Source organism: Elephas maximus, chromosome 27, assembly GCF_024166365.1.
Source record: "Elephas maximus indicus isolate mEleMax1 chromosome 27, mEleMax1 primary haplotype, whole genome shotgun sequence".
Taxonomy (NCBI): Eukaryota; Metazoa; Chordata; class Mammalia; order Proboscidea; family Elephantidae; genus Elephas; species Elephas maximus.
In genome coordinates this window covers 9,714,673-9,737,545 of record NC_064845.1, presented here as the reverse complement: position 1 = coordinate 9,737,545, position 22,873 = coordinate 9,714,673, and the positions used below count along the sequence as shown (strand labels likewise).

The 22,873-nt window shown below is 39.5% G+C and overlaps 1 protein-coding gene across 9 annotated transcripts in view; it reads left to right on the top strand.

Annotated features, from left to right (window-relative positions):
- The window catches only part of RBMS3 (RNA binding motif single stranded interacting protein 3), an 817,329-nt gene that overhangs the window by 673,950 nt on the left and 120,506 nt on the right, over nt 1–22,873 (top strand). For all 9 annotated transcript variants that reach the window (XM_049870948.1, XM_049870956.1, XM_049870954.1 and 6 more), the window contains exon 9: nt 22,207–22,303. In XM_049870948.1, the coding sequence (XP_049726905.1) occupies nt 22,207–22,303 (97 nt within the window). The remainder of the gene's footprint in view (nt 1–22,206; nt 22,304–22,873) is intronic.

Sequence of the window (22,873 nt, the reverse complement as noted above, 5' to 3'; positions counted from 1 at the left end):
TTTTTCTAGCGCACATGGAACATTCTCTAGAATAGACCACATATTAGGTCATAAAACAAACCTTTGCAGAGTCCAAAACATCGAAATATTACAAAGCATCTTCTCAGACCACAAGGCAATAAAACTAGAGATCAATAACAGAAAAACTAGGGAAAAGAAATCAAATACTTGGAAAATGAACAATACCCTCCTGAAAAAAGACTGGGTTATAGAAGACATCAAGGAGGGAATAAGGAAATTCATAGAAAGCAACGAGAATGAAAATACTTCCTATCAAAACCTCTGGGACACAGCAAAAGCAGTGCTCAGAGGCCAATTTATATCGATAAATGCACACATACAAAAAGAAGAAAGAGCCAAAATCAGAGAACTGTCCCTACAACTTGAACAAATAGAAAGTGAGCAACAAAAGAATCCATCAGGCACCAGAAGAAGACAAATAATAAAAATTAGAGCTGAACTAAATGAATTAGAGAACAGAAAAACAACTGAAAGAATTAACAAAGCCAAAAGCTGGTTCTTTGAAAAAATTAACAAAATTGATAAACCATTGGCCAGACTGACTAAAGAAATTCACGAAAGGAAACAAATAACCCGAATAAGAAACGAGAAGGACCACATCACAACAGAACCAAATGAAATTAAAAGAATCATTTCAGATTATTATGAAAAATTGTACTCTAACAAATTTGAAAACCTAGAAGAAATGGATGAATTCCTGGAAAAACACTACCTACCTAAACTAACACATTCAGAAGTAGAACAACTAAATAGACCCATAACAAAAAAAGAGATTGAAACGGTAATCAAAAAACTCCCAACAAAAAAAAGCCCTGGCCCGGACGGCTTCATTGCAGAGTTCTACCAAACTTTCAGAGAAGAGTTAACACCACTACTTCTGAAGGTATTCCAAAGCATAGAAAATGACGGAATACTACTCAACTCATTCTATGAAGCCACCATCTCCCTGATACCAAACCCAGGTAAAGACATTACAAAAAAAGATAATTATAGACCTATATCCCTCATGAACATAGATGCAAAAATCCTCAACAAAATTCTAGCCAATAGAATCCAACAACACATCAAAAAAATAATTCACCATGATCAAGTGGGATTTATACCAGGTATGCAAGGCTGGTTTAGTATCAGAAAAACCATTAATGTAATCCATCACATAAATAAAACAAAAGACAAAAACCACATGATCTTATCAATTGATGCAGAAAAGGCATTTGACAAAGTCCAACACCCATTTATGATAAAAACTCTTACCAAAATAGGAATTGAAGGAAAATTCCTCAACATAATAAAGGGCATCTATGCAAAGCCAACAGCCAATATCACTCTAAATGGAGAGAACCTGAAAGCATTTCCCTTGAGAACGGGAACCAGACAAGGATGCCCTTTATCACCGCTCTTATTCAACATCGTGCTGGAAGTCCTAGCCAGGGCAATTAGGCTAGACAAAGAAATAAAAGGTATCCGGATTGGCAAGGAAGAAGTAAAGTTATCACTATTTGCAGATGACATGATTATATACACAGAAAACCCTAAGGAATCCTCCAGAAAACTACTGAAACTAATAGAAGAGTTTGGCAGAGTCTCAGGTTATAAAATAAACATACAAAAATCACTTGGATTCCTCTACATCATCAAAAAGTACACCAAAGAGGAAATCACAAAATCAATACCATTCACAGTAGCCCCCAAGAAGATAAGATACTTAGGAATGAATCTTACCAAGGATGTAAAAGACCTATACAAAGAAAACTACAAAGCTCTACTACAAGAAATTCAAAAGGACGTACTTAAGTGGAAAAACATACCTTGCTCATGGATAGGAAGACTTAACATAGTAAAAATGTCTATTCTACCAAAAGCCATCTATACATTTAACGCACTTCCGATCCAAATTCCAATGTCATATTTTAAGAGGATAGAGAAACAAATCACCAATTTCATATGGAAGGGAAAGAAGCCCCAGATAAGCAAAGCACTACTGAAAAAGAAGAAGAAAGTGGGAGGCCTCACTTTACCTGATTTCAGAACTTATCATACAGCCAGAGTAGTCAAAACAGCCTGGTACTGGTACAACAACAGGCACATAGACCAATGGAACAGAATTGAGAACCCAGACATAGATCCATCCACGTATGAGCAGCTGATGTTTGACAAAGGACCAGTGTCAATTAATTGGGGAAAAGAAAGCCTTTTTAACAAATGGTGCTGGCATAACTGGATATTCATTTGCAAAAAAATGAAACAGGACCCATACCTTACACCATGCACAAAAACTAACTCCAAGTGGATCAAAGACCTAAACATAAAGACTAAAATGATAAAGATCATGGAAGAAAAAATTGGGACAACCCTAGGAGCCCTAATACAGGGCATAAACAGAATACAAAACATTACCAAAAATGATGAAGAGAAACCAGATAACTGGGAGCTCCTAAAAATCAAACACCTATGCTCATCTAAAGACTTCACCAAAAGAGTAAAAAGACCACCTACAGACTGGGAAAGAATTTTCAGCTATGACATCTCAGACCAGCGCCTGATCTCTAAAATCTACATGATTCTGTCAAAACTCAACCACAAAAAGACAAACAACCCAATCAAAAAGTGGGCAAAGGATATGAACACACATTTCACTAAAGAAGATATTCAGGCAGCCAACAGACACATGAGAAAATGCTCCCCATCATTAGCCATTAGAGAAATGCAAATTAAAACTACGATGAGATTCCATCTCACACCAGCAAGGCTGGCATTAATCCAAAAAACACGAAATAATAAATGTTGGAGAGGTTGCGGAGAGATTGGAACTCTTATACACTGCTGGTGGGAATGTAAAATGGTACAACCACTTTGGAAATCTATATCTTAAACAGTTAGAAATAGAACTACCATACAACCCAGAAATCCCACTCCTGGGAATATAGCCTTCATACAAACAGATATATGCACACCCGTGTTTATTGCAGCTCTGTTTACAATAGCAAAAAGTTGGAAGCAACCAAGGTGTCCATCAACGGATGAATGGGTAAATAAATTGTGGTATATTCACACAATGGAATACTACGCATCGATAAAGAACAGTGACGAATCTGTGAAACATTTCATAACATGGAGGAACCTGGAAGGCATTATGCTGAGCGAAATTAGTCAGAGGCAAAAGGACAAATATTGTATAAGACCACTATTGTAAGATCTTGAGTAATAGCAAACCTGAGAAGAACACATACTTTCGTGGTTACGAGGCGGGGAGGGAGGGAGGGTGGGAGAGGGTTTTTTATTGATTAATCAGTAGATAAGAAATGCTTTAGGTGAAGGGAAAGACAACACTCAATACATGGAAGGTCAGCTCAATTGGACTTGACCAAAAGCAAGGAAGTTGCCGGGATAAAATGAATGCTTCAAAGGTCAGCGGAGCAAGGGCGGGGGTCTGGGGAACATGGTTTGCGGGGACTTCTAAGTCAATTGGCAAAATAATTCTATTATGAAATCATTCTGCATCGCACTTTGAAATGTGGCATCTGGGGTCTTAAATGCTAACAAGCGGCCATCTAAGATGCATCAATTGGTCTCAACCCACCTGGAGCAAAGGAAACTGAAGAACACCAAGGCCACACGACAACTAAGAGCCCAAGAGACAGAAAGGGCCACATGAACCAGAGACCTACATCATCCTGAGACCAGAAGAACTAGTTGGTGCCCGGCCACAATCGATGACTGCCCTGACAGGGAGCACAGCAGAGGACCCCTGAGGGAGCAGGAGATCAGTGGGATACAGACCCCAAATTCTCATAAAAAGACCAAACTTAATGATCTGACTGAGACTAGAGGAATCCCGGCAGCCATGGTCCCCAGACCTTCTGTTGGCACAGGACAGGAACCATCCCCAAAGACAACTCATCAGACATGAAAGGGACTGGTCAGTGGGTGGGAGAGAGACGCTGATGAAGAGTGAGCTAATTATATCAGGCGGACACTTGAGATTGTGTTGGCAACTCTTGTCTGGAGGGAGGATGGGAGGATAGAGAGAGAGAGAAGCCGGCAAAATTGTCATGAAAGGAGAGACTGAAAGGGCTGACTCAAGAAGGGGAGAGCAAGTGGGAGTAGGGAGTGAGATGTATGTAAACTTATATGTGACAGACTGATTGGATTTGTAAACGTTCACTTGAAGCTTGATAAAAGTTAATAAAAAAAAAAAAGTTTAAAAAAAAAAATGACCCAACAGAGAGAAAGAAGATCATAATATATTACTATAAAAAATTATACTCTAACAAATTTGAAAACCGAAGTGAAATGGACAAATTCGTAGAAACACACTATCTACCCAAACTAACACAAACAGAGGTAGAAAATTTAAACAGACCCATTACAAAAGAAGAGATTGAAAGTGTCACCAAAAAAAGTGCCAACAACAACAACAAAAAAAGTGCCAACAACAACAAAAAAAAAGCCCAGGAAGCTATGCTGGAGAATTCTACCAAACATTCAGAGAAGAGCTGACACCAATCCTACTGAATCTCTTCAAAAAACAGAAGAGGAAAGAACACTACTGAACTCTTTCTATGAATCCAGCATAACCCTGATACTAAAACCAGGCAACAGCATCAATCAAAAAAGAAAATTACAGACCAATATTCCTTATGAACACAAAGGCAAAATTTTTCAACAAAATTCTAGCCAACAGACTGCAGCAACATATCAAAAAAAAAAAAAAAAATCATATGACATGATCAAGTGGAATTCATACCAGGATTACAAGGGCAGCTCAACATTAGAAAATCAGTGAATGCAATCCACCACATAAGTAAAACAAAGGAAAAAAACTATACGATCATATCAATTGGTACAGAAAAAGGCATTCGATAAAATTCAACATATTTCCTGATAACAACTCTCGGCAAAACAGGAATAGAAATTTAGCAACATTATTAAGGTCATACCATATTTTTTTGCAAATAATGTGCCCACATAAATAACACCTACACATACAATGCTCGGCATAGTTTGCTTACAAAAATAGCAAGCGAGGATTACGCGGTTGGCAAAAAATATATAACGTGTGTTATATGTGTATAAATACAGTATATATAAAATTAACAGCCAATATTATACTCAACAGAAAAGACTGAGAACCTTTCCTTTGAAAATGGGAATGAGACAAGGATGCCCATTATCACCACTCTTATTCAACATTGTACTGGAAGTCCTAGAGAGATCAATAAGACAAGAAAGAAATAAAATCAGAAAGGAAGAAGTAAAATTATATTTGCAGATGGCATGATCCTAGACATAGAAGAACCTATACATTCCACAAGAAAACTGCTAAAACTACTAGAAGAATTTAGCAACGCTGCTAAATGTTGCTTAGTGGAGCTGGCAAATTATCTTTTCCCCCAGTTGTGAATTTATTCCTTCTCCAAGGCCAGGAGAATTGCTCAGAGTACTTAGCAGGACCTATCTCAGGACGAGGAAAATTGACAGCCACTGAAGCTGGCTTGGGGGCTGGGGGGCCATTAAAATATACACAAGTACTTAGCTTTTGCTGAGAGCGCTGTTCTCCTCTGGTTCCGGAAGTGTGAGTAGGTTGTGAGGCTGGCTGTTTCTCCCTGAGGAAACTACAGCCGAACCATACCACCAGCTCACCGCAGCCTGAGGGTTCCCGGCGATTCAGGTCTGGCAACTCCTCTCTGCTTCTAAACTGTCTCTCCCTCCCCCTGCTGCTCAGTCCATTTTCTAACTTTGCCTTTGATGTTCAGGGCTCCTAGCTTGTCATAAATATAATTGTGTCACTTGTTTTTTCGGGTCTTTGTTGTAAGAGGGATCTCCAGAAGTCTGATTACTCTGCCATCTTGGCCCAGCCTCCGGTATGGCACATTCTGAAAAAACTAGAAATAAACCCTATGATCCAGCAATCCTAGGTATATACCCTACCAAAACCCAAATCCCAGTGCCACTGAGTCGATTCCAACTCATAGCGACCCTAAAGGACAGAGTAGAATTGCCCCATAGAGTTTCCAAGGAGCGCCTGGCAGATTCAAACTGCCAACCCTTTGGTTAGTAGCCATAGCACTTAACCACTACGCCACTGGTATATACCCTATACCCTAGTGACCTAAAAATAATGACATGAACAGACATAAGCACACGTGTTCATTTTTGCTTTATTCACAATAGTATAAACAGAAACAACTGAAGTGCCATCAACAGATAAATGGATAAGCAAATTGTGGTACATACATACAGTGGAATACTAATGCAATCCTAAAGAACAATGATGAGTCTGCGAAACATTTTATAACATGAATGAACCTGGAAGGGATAATGCTAAGTGAAATAAGTCAATCACACTAGGATAAATATTGTATGATCCCTCTTTTATAAGGCAAGAATAGATATATGTAGAGAGATACCGACGTTCATTAGTGGTCAGTGAGAGGGAGGGGAAAGTAGGCTTTAGATCATAGCGAATTGTTATTTTTGGTGATAGAAAAAGTGACACCGAATGTGAATATACTGGGCATAACACAACCAAAGTAAAAATGACTGTGTGAGCACATATGCATGGGTACAGGCATACTGTTATACAGGTAGGTACAGATGTATACATAGGCGAAAACAGAGAGAAGTATCTATAAAACCAAACCCAAAGTCATTGCTGTCAAGTTGAATCTGACTCATAGTCACCCTATAGGATGAAGTAGAGCTGCCCCATAGGGTCTCCAAGGAGTGGCTGGTGGATCCAAACTGCCATCCTTTTGTTTATCAGCTAGCTCTCAACTACTGCACCACCAGGGCCCCAGAGATATCTGTAAAAAACGGAAGTCAATTCTGACTCATAGCAACCTTATAGGACAGAGTAGAGCTGCCCCGTGGGATTTCCAACTACTGCACCACCAGGGCCCCAGAGATATCTATACAAAACCGAAGTCAATTCTGACTCGTAGCAACCTCATAGGACAGAGTAGAGCTGCCCCGAGGGATTTCCGAGGAGCGACTGGTGGATTTGAACTGCTGACCTTTTGGTTAGCAGCTGATCTCTTAACCACCGTGCCACCAGGGCTCGGAAGTATCTATAAAAATAACTATAGGTACATATAAAAACAAATAATGTGAGTACGGGCACATATATTCATTGAACACACAAATATGGATACTCCTCAGACATAACCAAACACCTTTCAAGACTGGTTTCCTGACTGGAAAGCTTAGGACCATAGTCTCATGGGACTACTCAGTCAGTTGGCATAACATAATCATGATCTGTATTCTAGTGAAGTGAGTAACATCTGAGATGTTAAAAACTTGCAATCACCCGTCAAAGATACAACTACTGGTTTCTACTTACCAGGAGCAAAACAGTAAAAAGGTTTAACTGTTATGGATTGGGTTGTGTCTCCCAAAAATTCATGGGTCAACTTGGTTAGGCCATGATTCCCAGTATTGTGTGGTTGTCCTCCATTTTATGATTGATGTAATTGTCCTATGTGTTGTAAATCCTAATTTCTGCCTGTGGTTAATGAGGCAAAATTAGATTATGTTAAAGAGGATTAGGGTGGGATATAACACCCTTGCTCAGGTTGCATCCCTGATCCAATGTAAACAGAGTTTGCCTCGGGTGTGGGCTGTATCACCTTTTATCTTACAAGAGATAAAAGGAAAGGGAAGTAAGTAGAGAGTGGAGGAACCTCACACCAGCACAACAGCAGCACCAGGAGCAGAGCACATCCTTTAGACCCAGGGTCCCTGTGCCTGAGATTCCCCTAGACTAGGGGAAGATTGATGACAAGGACTGTCCTCCAGATCTGGCAGAGAGAAAGCCTTCCCCTGGAGCTGATGCCCTGAATTTGGACTTCTAGCCTACTAGAATGTGAGAATGTGTTTGTTGAAACCATCCACTTGTAGTATTTCTGTTATCGCAGCACTAGATGACTAAGACAGTAACCAAAAGCTCAAAGAAGAAACAAATTTACATGAGCTACAACCTCATCTACACTGAGACCAGAAGAACTAGATGGTACCCTGCTACCACCACTGACTGTTCTGACCGTGATCACAATAGATGGTCCAAGACAGAATGGAAGAAAAACTCAAAATTCTTAAAATAAATAAATGTCAGACAAACTGGAACAGTAGAGAACGGAAGATTCCCTGAGACTATCACCCTAAAACGTTCTTTAAACCTAGAGCCAAGCCTATCCCCTGAGACCACCTTTTAGCTAAATAGCAGAGTGGCACACAAAATAAAGGATATTACCTGTAAGACCAGCACACTACTTAAAAGCCATTAGTATGAGACCAAAAGGTCAACAGCTACTCAAAAGCAAAGATGAGAAGATAAGGGGGCAGGGAATCTAGAGTAAAAAAGTACTGGAAATGAAACAAACAGAACACAATTAAAGAAAATGTTGATGCATTGTGATAAATGTAACTAATGTCCCTGGAAAATTTACATAGAAATTGTCAAATGGGAACCTAATTTGCTGTGTAAACATTCACTAAAAACTCAATCAAATATTACAAATAAAAATAAAAAAGAAACTAATGTCCATCAAGCACTTCTATGAGCAGATCTCCCCATCAAGGATTGAGGACACACTGATGAACAAACAACACAGACTCTTTGCTTTCCCACATTGTAGCAACAGAAGTAGATATTAGCAACTTTTTATTATTTATATATAATAATCACATAATGCTGAATAGCAGGATATTGTGAAAAGCTTGGCCTCACTTTGGATTGCTACCCAAGACTTCTCTGAACAGGGATGCTTGAGCTGAGATCTGATGGGGCTTAATGAGTAACTAGATGTTATATCACCAAGACCGTATTTTCCAACTACCAATCTTTCTTTGAATTATCTTCAGCAAAATTTTATTTGCATGTGATGTTTATGATATTGTTTAATAATTTCTGCATTCCATTGGATAACCTTTGTTTGGAATGGGCACAAATACGGATCTCTTCCAATGAATTGGCCAGGTAACTGTCTTCCAAATTTCTTGGCACAGACAAGTGAGCGCTTCCACTGTTGCATCAGTTTGTGGAAACATCTCAATTGGCATTCTGTCAATTCCTAGAGGCTTGATTTTTTGCCAATACCTTCAGCATAGCTTAGACTTCTTTCTTCAGTACCATTGGTCCTTGGTCACATGCTACCTACTGAAATGGTTGAACATCAACCAATTCTTTTTGGTACATTGACTCTGTGTATTCCTTCCGTCTCCTTTTGATGCTTCCTGCGTAGTTCAATGTTTTGCCCATAAAAAAAACCAAAACCAAACCCACTGCCATCAAGTCAATTCTTACTCATAGCGACCCTACAGGACAGAGTAGAACTGCCCCACAGGGTTTCCAAGGAGCGTATTTCAACTCGAGGTTTGAATTTGTTCTTCAGTTCCTTCAGCTTGAGAAATGCCAAGCGTGTTCTTCCCTTTTGATTTGCTAACTCCAGATCTTTGCATATTTCATTATAATACTTTAGTTTGTCTTCTCGAGCTGCCCTTTGAAATCTTCTGTTCAGCTCTTTTACTCCATCATTTCTTCCTTTCGTTTTAGTTACCTGAATGTTCAGTAGCTTTAGGTATTGCTATCTGGATGTTTTTAAATGTCCCAAATTAAGCTTATTATTCTCATCAACCCTTTGTAATACAAATCGAACCATTGCTGAGGAAAAATAAATATCTAATAACTTCTTCTTTTGAATACCCTATATAGTTACTTAGGATAGAAACTCCAGTCTCCTGGAGTATTCCTTCTCCTACGATCTTCACAAACTAATTGGTCTTTGTTGTTGTTAGCTGCCATCAAGTTGACTCTAACTCTGTAACTTTTGGGGACTTTATGTACAACAGGACAAAACGTTGCCCAGTCCTGTGTCATCCTTAAAACTGCCAGCATGTTTGAGTCTATCATTTCAACTATTGTGCCAATCCACCTCACCAAGGGTCTCCCATGCCCTTGTCCTTCCACTGCACCAAACATGTTGTCCTTCTCTAGTGATTAATTCCTCCAGATGATGTGTCCAAAGCAAGCAAATCAGATAGTGTTCTGTTGTGATCCATAAGGTTTTCATAGGCTAATTTTCAGTAGTAGAGAGCCAGTCCTTTCTTCCGAGTTGGTCTTAAATCTGAAAGCTCTGCTGAAATGTGTCTACCGTGGGTGACCATGCTAGTGTTTGAAATATCAATGACATTGCTTCCAGCATCGTAGCAATATGCAAGCCACCACAGTATGACCGACAGATGAGTCATTGGTCATTAAGACTTGCTAAATCCATCTCAAAAAATATCTTCAGTCCAGCCCTTCTTCCCTGCCATCATCATTCCTACCTGCACTAGGTTTTCTTCTACTTGCCTTCTGTCTAACTTTCCTCCAAACCATTTTCATATAGCTTTTTGAATAATATTTAAAGCAAATATAGTCATAGCAATCACCTAGCTATTTGGTTTAAAGTATTAAATGGCCTTTAGTAGCTACAGAATATAACTCAAACTTGCTAGAATGGGCCAAAAAGAACTGATTCTAGTTCTCAGAGCATCCATATGGTATATTTCACTTCTGTGTCTTGTTGTACATGGCATTATTTCTACTAACAGGTTCAGGTATGGTGTTTTCTTTTTTTAAACACTGCTCTCATCTCAAAAACATGATACAATCATAAAACCCAGGCAGAGTTAGTCATGAGAGAAGCAGTTAAGAGCTGACTCCTGAGCTATACTGCTCAGATGTCATTCACCAGGCGTGTGACCATTGACCTTAGTATCCTCCTCTGTGCAATGAAGATGATAGTAATAGTACTATTACTAATACTGCTAGTACTTCTTCCTAAACTGTTGTAAGAATTAAAGAGCCCTGCATGGTACAATGTAATCATCAATGTAAATATTAGCTTTTATTGTTGCATTATATTTTATGTTCCCATGTTGTGTTTGACACTTAGTCTTTTATCAGGTAGCTATTGATACCCATAAGGAACTCTGGTGGTGCACCAGTTAAGCTCTTGGCTGCTAATTGAAAGTCTGGCTGTTCAAACTCACCCAGTGATTTGCTACCTTAAAGATTACAGCCTAGGAAACCCTATGGGGCAGTTCAGCTCTTTCATTTGGGGTTTTATGAGTCAAAATTGACTCAACAGTACCTGATAACAACAACGACATTGATATCCATATCTATTTCCCTGCTGGTCTATCAATTCAATGAATGTAGGTCTATGTCTTACTCATCTTTATATCCTGTTTAACACAGTATTGAGAAAGCCAAATCAAAAAGAACAAATGTGACAGATGACATCTACTTGGCTCCAGCAAGTTGGCATTAGGGTTCCCTTCCCCATCAACCTGGTCTGTTCCCATCAATTCTTTAACTTGATTCTCCTTAAATATGGCCACTAGTTTCACCCAAAGCAGCCAAACTGTCCATAAATTTCTCGTATCCTGGCTTAAGAAAACAATTTTGGAAGCCTTAGACTATATCCATTGTATTGTTGGTGACTAAAAGGTAGAAATTTTATATACTAAAATAGAAAGAAATAGAAAAATGGCTGCTAATTAATCTCATTTAGATGATTTTAAACATTTTTGTTCAGTTTTTTTTTTTTTCATTGCCTTCTATGGTTAACATTCTAATAAAGGGGAAGCAGTAAAACAACTATTTCTATGCATGTAAGATATCAAAATAACCACAAACATTTTTAATCTCACCATATTGTCCCTTGGGTTAACATTAGCAGGCATCTCTTAGAGGCAAAGAAGTTGATTTAGATGTCTTACTCAGCATAACATGGAGTCTAACATGAATATCTAGAATAAACCTATTCACGTTGCTGTATTCAATCTAGCAGTCAGATATAATTTCAAGAGATGTTGTACATGGTTTTTTTTTTTGTACATGTTACTGCAGGGAGGATACAGGTCCCATTTTACACAGAACAAATGATACCTAAAAATATAATTCCACTATACCTTTAATGCAATTCCAATCCAAATCCCAACAACATTCTTTAATGAGATGGAGAAACAAATCACCAACTTCATATGGAAGGGAAAGAGGCCCCAGATAAATAAGGCATTACTGAAAAAGAAGAACAAAGTGGGAGGCCCTACTTTACCTGATTTTAGAACCTATTATACCGCCACAGTAGTCAAAACAGCCTGGTCCTGGTATAACAACAGATACATGGACCAGAATTGAGAATCCAGACATAAATCCATCCACATATGAGCAGTTGATATTTGACAAAGGCCCCAAAACAGTTAAACGGGGGAAAAGACAGCCTTTTTAACAAATGGTGCTGGCATAACTGGATATCTATCTGCAAAAAAATGAAATAAGACCCATACCTCACTCCATGCACAAAAACTAACTCAAAATGGTTCAAAGACCTAAATCTAAAACATTAAAGATCATGGAAGAAAAAATAGGGACAATGTTAGGAGCCCTAATACATGGCATAAACAATATGCAAAACATTATAAAGAATGTAGAAGAAAAACTAGATAACTGGGAGCTCCTAAAAATCAAACACTTATGCTCATCCAAAGACTTCACCAAAAGAGTAAAAAGGCTACCTACAGACTGGGAAAAAGTTTTTAGCTATGACATTTCTGATCAGCCCCTGATCTCTAAAATCTACATGATACTGCAAAAACTCAACTGCAAAAAGACAAATAACCCAATGAAAAAATGGGCAAAAGATATGAATAGACACTTCGCTAAAGAAGACATTCAGGTAGCTAACAGATATATGAGGAAATGTTCACGATCATTAGCCATTAGAGAAATGCAAATCAAAACTACAATGAGATTTCATTTCACTCCAACAAGGCTGGCATTAATCCAAAAAACACAACATAATAAATGTTGGAGAGGCTGTGGAGAGATTGGAACACTTCTACACTGCAGTGGGAATGTAAAATGGTACAACCACTTTGGAAATTGATTTGGTGCTTCCTTAAAAAGCTAGAAATAGGACTACCATACGATCCAGCAATCCCACTCCTTGACATATATCCTAGAGAAATAAGAGCCTTTATACGAACAGTTATATGCACACCCATGTTTATTGCAGCACTGTTTACAATAGCAAAAGGATGGAAGCAACCAAGGTGCCCATCAAGAGATGAATGGATAAATGGAATACTATGTGTCGATAAAGAACAGTGAGGAATCTGTGAAACATTTCATAACATGGAGGAACCTGGAAGGCATTATGCTGAGTGAAATTAGTCAGCTGCAAAAGGACAAATATTGTATAAGACCACTATTATAAGAACTTGAAAAATAGTTTAAACTGAGAAGAAAACATTCTTTTGTGGTTATAAGAGGGGGGAGGGAGGGAGGATGGAAGAGGGGCATTCACTAATTAGATAGTAGATAAGAACTACTTTAGGTGAAGGAAAAGACAGCACACAGTACAGGGGAGGTCAGCACAATTGGACTAAACCAAAAGCAAAGAAGTCTCCTGAATAAACTGAATGCTTCGAAGGCCAGCGTAGCAGGGGCAGGGGTCTGGGGACCATAGTTTCAGGGGACATCTAAGTCAAATGGCATAGTAAAATCTATTAAGAAAACATTCTGCATCCCACTTTGAAGAGTGGTGTCTAGGGTCTTAAATGCTAGCAAGCAGCCATCTAAGATGCATGAATTGGTCTCAACCCACCTGGATCAAAGCAGAATGATGAACACCAAGGACACAAGGCAATTAGGAGCCCAAGAGACAGAAAGGGCCACATGAACCAGCAACTGCATCATCCTGAGACCAGCAGAACTAGATGTTGCCCGGCTATAACCGATGACTGCCCTGACAGGGAACACAACAGAGAACCTCTGAGGGAGCAGGAGAGCAGTGGGATACAGACCTCAAATTCTCATAAGGCCAGACTTACTGGTCTTACTGAGGCTAGAAGGTCCCTGGTGGTCATGGCCCCCAGACCTTCTGTTGGCCCAGGACAGGAACCATTCCCGAAGCCAACTCTTCAGACATGAATTGGACTGGACAATGGGATGGAGAGGGATGCTGGTGAGGAGTGAGCTTCTTGGATCAGATGGACACTTGAGACTATGTTGGCACTTCCTGCCTGGAGGGGAGATGAGAGGGTGGAGGGGGTTAGAAACTGGCAAAATGGACACAAAAAGAGAGAGTGGAGGGAGAGAGCAGGCTGTCTCATTAGCGGGAGAGTAATTGGGAGTGTGTAGCAAGGTGTATATGGGTTTTTGTGTGAGAGACTGACTTGATTTGTAAACTTTCACTTAAAGCACAATAAAAATTATAGTTCCAACTCGCCCAAATTTAGTTAATATTTTTAAACCTTGCTTAGTGCTGAATCAACTCAAGCCTTTTTGAACTGTCTATAGGGTTGGTATGAGTTGGAATCGACTCCACAGCGCTGGGTATTATGCGTATGTGGCCCTAGTGGCACAGTGGTTAAGAGCTTGGCTGCTAACCAAAAGGTCAGCAGTTCAAATTCACCAGCCTCTCCTTGGAAACCCTATAGGGTAGTTATACTCTGTCTTATAGGGTCACTAACGGTCGGAAGTGGCTCAAGAGCAATGAGTATATTATGTATATTGTAAGAAAGCCCTGGCAATCTACTTCCAAAAGCTCTGCTGATAAAAACTCTATGGATCTCAACAGTCCACTTCCATTGTGCATGGGGTTGCCATGAGTTGGGAGCCAACAACAACAACAACAATATATATATTGCACTGTTTAAAGTCATTTTGGATGGGCATAGTGGCTGCAACAATGGGCTCAAACATAGCAATGATTGTGAGGATGGTCCAGGACTGGGTAGTATTTTGTTCTGTCATACATAAGGTCACTATGAGTCAGAGCTGACTCAAGAGCACCTAAGAACAACAACAAAGTCATTTTGGTAATAAAGATTTGAAAAAGGAAATCTTCTCATTATTTACTGAGGGATGATGGGCATGTATATAATTCTAATACAAGATAGAGGCAAATAGTATTGGAAGATAAGCACAAAGTTCTATGAGATTGATGTATGTACTCGTTTTTTGTAGATAGTATTTCTGGAAGACAACACAAAACATTGGAGACAGTGGATCTCTGGATAGAACCCATGGAGCGCTGGGAAACAGGGGTGGGAGGGAGGCTCATTTTTTACTGCATATCTTTTTGTGTTCGTTTCAAAAAAAAAAGAAAATCAGTGCTCTAAGACCACAGAAAAAAGGCAGTTGAGTTTCAGTGAGGTGTTGGAAAAGCTTTATGATGGAGGACTGACATGAGTTTTCCTCTTAGAGATGTCCCACGTCTTAACTAAAGAACATATTTTTTATCCTGTGGTATCCTTCTTCTGTGTACTAAACTAGAAGTTTTTATAAGTAAGCAAAATACATAACTGGGTTTGTAAGCCAGCACCTCAAACTGTGTAAAGAGTTTAACTTTCTAAATCCCAAGAAATCCACGTTAATATAGCAGCATGAAAGTGAAATACAGAAAGACCCCCCAATTTAACTTAATTTATTGGCTACTGAAGAACAAACGTTGTATAGCCATGGGCCATGGTGATTTGTGCTGTTTGTTTTGCTTCTGGCCAGTAGGTAACATTGGTTGTGCCATCCTCCTGGATCTACCCAAATGATCATGTTTAGAAATCACTTCAATGTCATTTCCATCTAAGGCTTTGAAGAATAGAATGAAGTATGTGTATCACAAAAGAAGAGTAAAAAGGCTTGATATTTCTTACTATCGGCTAACTTCTGAGACTAAAAATGCCCGTTCTTCTCTCAGGTCTATCTGGCAGAGCTCTGAAATTTGTTATTACTGTTGCCTTCTTGCTTTTTTTAGCAGTTCAGTATGAAATTCCATCACTCTCAGATATGAGTGTTGGAGGCAGAAAATAATTTCCCTCTGCCCCCCCACCCCCACCTCACACTCATATTCATATTCTCATCTTTCCTCTACCCTTTTCACTGGGGCTGCAGTATAAAAAGCCTGTTGGATAAAGACAGTGTTTTTCTATAGCATTATGTTGCCAGCTGTTTTACACAGGCTTTTGATATTAAATGACACAGAAGCCTTATCTTATACGAGGAAAGGAATCAAATGTGAAGGAGACCTTGATATTACCATAGAAATGACCAATAATTTACTAACCCTGTGCTATTGTGTTACCCTGAGGACGGCATTTGTGGGCCTGATTCTAACAATATTGCCTGTGGATATGAAACACAAGCCAGTATTGTTGATTTCCATGTACAAATAGTATTTTGGGTGGTTTCTCTAGAGCACAAAACATTCTACCCTGGGGTTATTGATAGATTCACGGTAACTTTTATTGTCAGTAAAATGAGATTTCACCATATTACTTCTGACTACCAAATCCCCTGAAGATGATTTTTCTGCAGGCAACATCATGTTCTATTAGTGGCCTAGCCTTGAATTTTCTGGATTTCTGAGAGACACTTGGCTTAAATCCCAGAGAATCAGGTGACTCTTCGCAGTCTGTAAAAATATTAAGCCTTTCAAAGGCCAGCTTATAGTTTGGTAGATCAAGCTTAGTTAACTTCTCTTAACCACGCTGGCGTTTGGTATCTTGTACAGGTGGAAGCTCCCCAGATGTAACTAGTTCACATGCCTAAGGCAAGGTTTCTCAAAATGACACTGACATGCGCCAGATAATTCTTTGCTGTGAGCGGCTGTCCTGTCGTAGAATACTTAGCAGCGTCCTTGTCCTCCACACACAAGATGCCAGTAGCACATCCCCTCATGTGGTGACAACCAAAAATGTCTCCTAGCATTGCCAAATGTCACCTGGGCAGAAAGGGTCAAAACCACCTCTGATTTACCACCACTTGGCTAAGTATAAAAGGGGCACCCATACACACAAGTTATGTGACTCTTGGCAAAGAAACATTCTCTTTGGAGACTGAACTATTCCCGGGAAAGTAGTTTAACAGACTTCACCCCCAATTCTCCGTAATAGCATTTGCAAGGTATAAAGCATTTATTAGCAGATACAAAAAGATAAAGCCACAAGTTTAAAAGTACCTTAGCTTTGGTGTTATGGCTAAAATGTTCTATCACTTTTCTCTTTCCTTTTCCCAGTAACATAGCAGCAGTGCTTGAAGTATCTATTTGGATGGTCTGATTTTTCTTCTTTTTTTTTTTTTAACATGATGCCCATGAGACAGTGTTTTCACACCATGACAGACATATGGTATGGGCTGAGAAAAACCTAAGAGATTGGGAAATGCATTTTGGAGTTCTGTCATTGGAGTCTGGTCCTGTGGATTTTCTTCGAATCCGATACTTCTAAGCCTCACATGCAAGAGCAGGTTCTCCTGTTATGGTTTAAGTAAAGGGTTTCCTGTTAATTCATCCAGTTTACGTTGGACTTGGGAAGAGCTTATTTCAGAATACGGGAATTAGAGGATCAAGACACTGGGCTGAATCTGTTCTTCCCAGTACATTTTCCATTCTAAGTGACTCTCTGACTTGAGTGGCAGTATTGGAACTCGCTGGAAAGTATGAAATAATCATTCTTGTTTGATGGATAGGATTAGAGCAGAGAGAACAAAAATGCATTAAATTTCCCCTAAGGGTTCCCTTTGCTGTATCCGTTTACTTGGCTGATTTCTTTATGTTTATGCTTTCTCTTTTCCCCACAGAATTCCCTGTAAACTCTGCCTGTCGATCCCACACTTATTGCTTTCATTTTCAATACTCTAATTGGTGTCTTTTACAAAACAGCCTAGCCACGCTAAAATCTGATGTGCAACTCATTCTGGTTAGTATGGGAGGCTGAGCCTGGGTTTCTAACAGAAGTTAAACCACCAAATGGTGAGTGAGAAGGTCTGTCAGGGATGCTTGTCATATCATTAGGAGACTCAAAGTAAATCTGTCAACGATAAGACCTAAGTGCAATTTCAATTTGCAGATCTTAAATGGAAACCATAATTTTCCTAGAAAATAACTGTTTTCTTTAGTTACAGATATCCCTGCATGCTTAGAAAATAGATACTAATTAAGCTTTCCCACTAATTAAGCATCTACAAAGGTCTCCGGATGGTGCAAGCAGTTTGCGATTGACTACTAACCTATAGGTTGGCTGTTCAAACCCACACAGCACACCGTGGAAGATAGGCCTGGTGATCTGTTTCCATAAAGAATATAGCCAACAAAACCCTATGGAGCAGTTCTACTGTGTAACACATGGGGTCTCCATGAGTCAGAATAGACTTGACAGCATTGGGTTTGATCATCTACAGATATGTGACCATGGACTCTCTGCTTGGAATCTCACCCACAGATTCCTACCCATTTTAGAGACCCATTGTCATGGATTGAATTAAATCCCCCCAAAAATGTGTGTATCAACTTGGTTAGGCTATGATTCCCAGTATTATGTGGTTATCCTCCATTTTGTGATTGTAATTTTACGTTAAGAGGATTAGGGTGAGATTGTAACATCACCCTTATTCAAGTCACCTCCCCGATCCAATGTAAAGGGAGTTTCCCTGGGATGTGGCCTGTACCACCTTTTATCTCTCAGGAGATAAAAAGAAAGGGATGCAAGCAGAGAGCTGGGGACCTCGTACCACCAAGAAAGCAACACCAGGAGCAGAGCATGTTCTTTGGACACAGGATCCCTACACCTGAGAAGCTCCTTGACCAGGGGAAGATTGAAGATAAGGACCTTCCTCCAGAGCCAACAGAGAGAGAAAGCCTTCCCCTGGAGCCGATGCCCTGAATTTGGACTTGTAACCTACTAGACTGTGAGGAAATAAATTTCTCTTTGTTAAAGCCATCCACTTGTGGTGTTACGGCAGCACTAGATGACTAAGACACCCATCTTCTATGCTCCCAACATCTTCACATTGAACACTCTGTACTGTATTCAATACTTACTTCCCTAAGCTGCTCTGCCTTCATTTATTTAGTCATTCATTAATTTAGCATATAGTTATTAAGTATCTACTATGTTCCTGGCTCTGTTCTGGACAACAAGGCCAATGTGTCCTCAGCCCTCTTGGAACTGACATTCTAGAGGGAGAAACAGTCAATGCATACATAAAGAAAAAAAATTTTTAAATACTACTTCAGTTAGTGATAAGAGAAATGAAGAAAATAAATTAGGGCAAAGTGATAGGGGGCAATTGGGAAACACGTGGTGGTTGCTACTTTAGCTGTAGGCTTCTCTGGAGAAGGGACAGTTTAGTAAGACCAAATGACGAGAAAGATGTAGCCGTATGGAGACTTGGGGAAATGAGCATTCTAGGCAGAGAGAACTACAAGTTGAGTGGCCCAAGATGGGAGTGAAAGTGATCAGATCATGTGACCAAAAGAAGGTCAGCCTGGTTGGGTCTTAGGGGGAGAGAGGTAGGAGAAGTTATCAGAGAGGTAGGCAGGGGCCAGATTGGGCTGGCCAATACAAAGTGTTGAAATTTTGTTCTCATTGCAATGAGAAGTATACAGATAAAATATGATTTAAGTAGCTAAATAGAAAAATTCAGAGTTATGGTAGAGTCTTGCCCCTCTTTGGAGCACAAAGTAAATGCACAATAAATTTTTTAAATGGAAAGGTGGTTGTTTGTTTCTTACCCAGTATCTTAGTTATCTAGTGCTGCTATAACAGAAATCCCACAGTAGATGGCTCTAACAAAGAGAAATTTATTCTCTCACAGTCTTGAAGGCTAGAAGTCTGAATTCAAGGTGCCAGCTCCCAGGTAAGGCTTTCTCTCTCTTTTGGTTCTGGGGGAAGGTCTTTGTCTTCAATCTTCTCTGGTCTAGGAGCTTCTTAGAGCAGGGACTTCGGGCCCAAAGGAAGTACTCCACTCCTGGCCCTTCTTTCTTATGGCATGAAGTCCTTCTCCTCTCTGCCCAGTTCTCTCCTACATATCTCAAAAGAGATTGACTCAAGATACAGCCTAACCCTGTAGATTGAGTCCAGCTTCATTAACATAACTGCCTCTAATCCTGCCTCATTAACATCATAGAGGTTAGGATTTACAGCACATAGGAGAATCACATCAGATCACAAATATTGGGAAGCACACGATACTGGGAATCATGACCTAGCCAAGCTGATACACATTTTGAGGGGACACAATTCAGTTAGTAACACCTAATAATCGAGTTTCTTTTAAACAGTCAGGTTTATTAGGCATAATTTATGTAGAGAGATGCACCCATTTTATTGTACAATTCTATAAATTCTTACAAACTCATGCATTGTCTAACTACTACAACAATTACATCAGCTCCTAAAATTCCCTCATGCCATTTTGTAAAGGACCCCTTCTCCAACCCCCAGACCTTGGCATCTACTGACATATTTTCTGTCTGTTCATATTGTCATAGAAATGGGATTGTATAATATATAACCTTTTGAGTCTCAATTCTTTCACTTAGCGTAGTGCATGTGAGAGTCATCCTCATGGTTGTATGTATCAGTAGCTCTTTCCTTTTGATTGCTGAGTAGTATTTCGCACAGTTTGTTTATTCATTCAGTTGGAAGATACTTGGATTGTTTTGAAATTTTTGGTGATTATGAATAAAGCTGCCGTACACATTTACATTAAGGCTTTTGTTTAAACATGTATTTTCATTTATCTGGAGCAAATATTTATCAGTGGATCTTCTGGGTCATATGGTATGTGTATATTTAACTTTATAAGAAACTGTCAATCTGTTTCCCCAAATGACTATACCATTTTGCGTTCCCACCAGCAGTGAATGAGAGTTCATTGTCTCTGCATCTTTTCCAGCATTTCATATTGCTCTGTTTTTGTTTTTAATTTTAACCATTCAAATAGGTGTATAGTCAACATCTTTTTTTAAACTTAACGATAAATTTAGGCCTCTGCTGGGTACAGATTGTAAGAAGTAATGTGTAAGGGAATAATCTTTCAGCTACTTTTTCTTTTTTTTACCAAAAGAGTATGACCTTGTATAATCTTTGTTCAGAGCCAGATAAAACAAAACCAAGATTATAGATCCCCAATCTTAGATTGAAGACTTTTATAGGAATCTAAGTTTGAAGAATTTACTCCTTGAATGATGGTAACTTTTATTTCCAGCTCTCCCATGTTCAATGGGTTTCTCCTAGAACTGCTTTCCTTAAAGGTAATCCTTGAGATCCTCTATTCAAAATAGCAGTGACTCCACCAATGTAATGAAGTCTTGTCCCCAAAACTACAACCTCAGTTATAATCTTAAAAAATACATATACTGAATATAGTGATTAACTTTCGCTTAGAATCTGGCAAAGTGAAATCTTGACTCCCTTATCCCTGAGACACATTTTCGGATCTAGTCTTCACATCAGTGAAATCTTCCCTCTCAAGCAACTTGCTTCTGTCTGTTCTGTGTCTGGCCACTCTAGCCTTTCACTTACCAGTGAAGCACAACGGAAAAAAATGATTCAAAATTCTGTTGGAGAATATGAGCATTAGATAATTGGTAGACTCTAAGGAATGGGCTGAGCAGAGACAGACGTGTCACTGATTTCCATACCTAGAGGTTTCCTTTTATTGGGTTTCCAGAAGTATCATCCTTCATCTGATTTATTCCATGAAGAGCCTTAGAGGACTAGGAAACTCTGAGCTTTTCGTAGAATCTATGGGAGTATACCACATAGGATCAGAATCTCCACCAGTTCCTTGATTGCGTACCAAAAAAATACACATATCCCCACCTCGACACAAAACGTCCTCTTTTTTATCTTTTCATGGAGAAAGTATTTAGCTAACTTTCTGCATAAAGGCATGGACCTATGACCAGCACAAAATATCCAGCGCTTTCTAGGAGTGGATACTTATTTCCTGAATAAAGAGGTGGGGTACAATTCATGTGTATGCCACAGCAGTCACCTTTATGAAGCTTAGTGTTTTCATTTTGCCTTTCCTCAAAGAACTTTAGAATGGCGTTTCCTTTTCCTGAAGGCAGTGCACAATGGCTTGTCTCCCCGTTGGTTAGATGCTGTTACACTCACCTGGCATGAGAGAGATTTTGTGAGGCCAATTTTTAGAAGATGACTCGAAGTTGTCATTTTGTTCCAAATGATATATTTCCCTTAGTGGAATTGGGTGCTATAAATCTAACAGTTGGTAGGAAGACATGAGGGGAAACTCTGTCTTTCCCAGAGGTACTTGGTAGCATTTGCTTAGCAGCCAGGCATGCAGCGGCTTCATGAATCTTCTTTTTTGTTTTCTGTTTGCAGATTTTATTCTTCACCGTACAGTATTGCAACCAACCGCATGATTCCACAGACATCTATCACGCCATTCATTGCTGCTTCCCCTGTCTCCACATACCAGGTATGTCCAGTTTACCTGCACCTCAGGAGAGATCTCCCTTGCCAGTAATAGCCTATACAGAGCCAGTAGGAAACAAGTGAAAGAAAAGCTGACCTCATACACTTTAGGTACATTTTAATGTGATAATTCTCAAGTTATGAATTAGCCTATACTTTCAAGGGCCTGTTTGCTTCTATTTCAGTAAATGACAAAATCCACCACACCTTTCGCTCTTCCTGCTGAGTGTTTATGACTGTGCCACTTTCCGGCCCGCATCAGTACAGCTTTCTTACCACTGAGAGATGATTTTGTTTGTTTCCTGCTATTTGGGTTCTTCCCGTTCCCCACTGTCTTTTCTAAAAGCACATTTCTAGGATTCCCCTCACTCACTCCAGCATATTGTCTCATCGTCATCTCATTTTTGTCACGGTTGTCCTGGCAAAGCTACATGGAGAGATGTTAAATCCTATTTCCCAAGAAACAGAGAGGACTATCTAAGTGGTGAATTGGTATTCCTAATCCCTGCTCTGACTTCGTTCTCAGTTCACGAGAGGCCACAAGAGACCTCAGGGTTCTATATGTTGAAAAGCT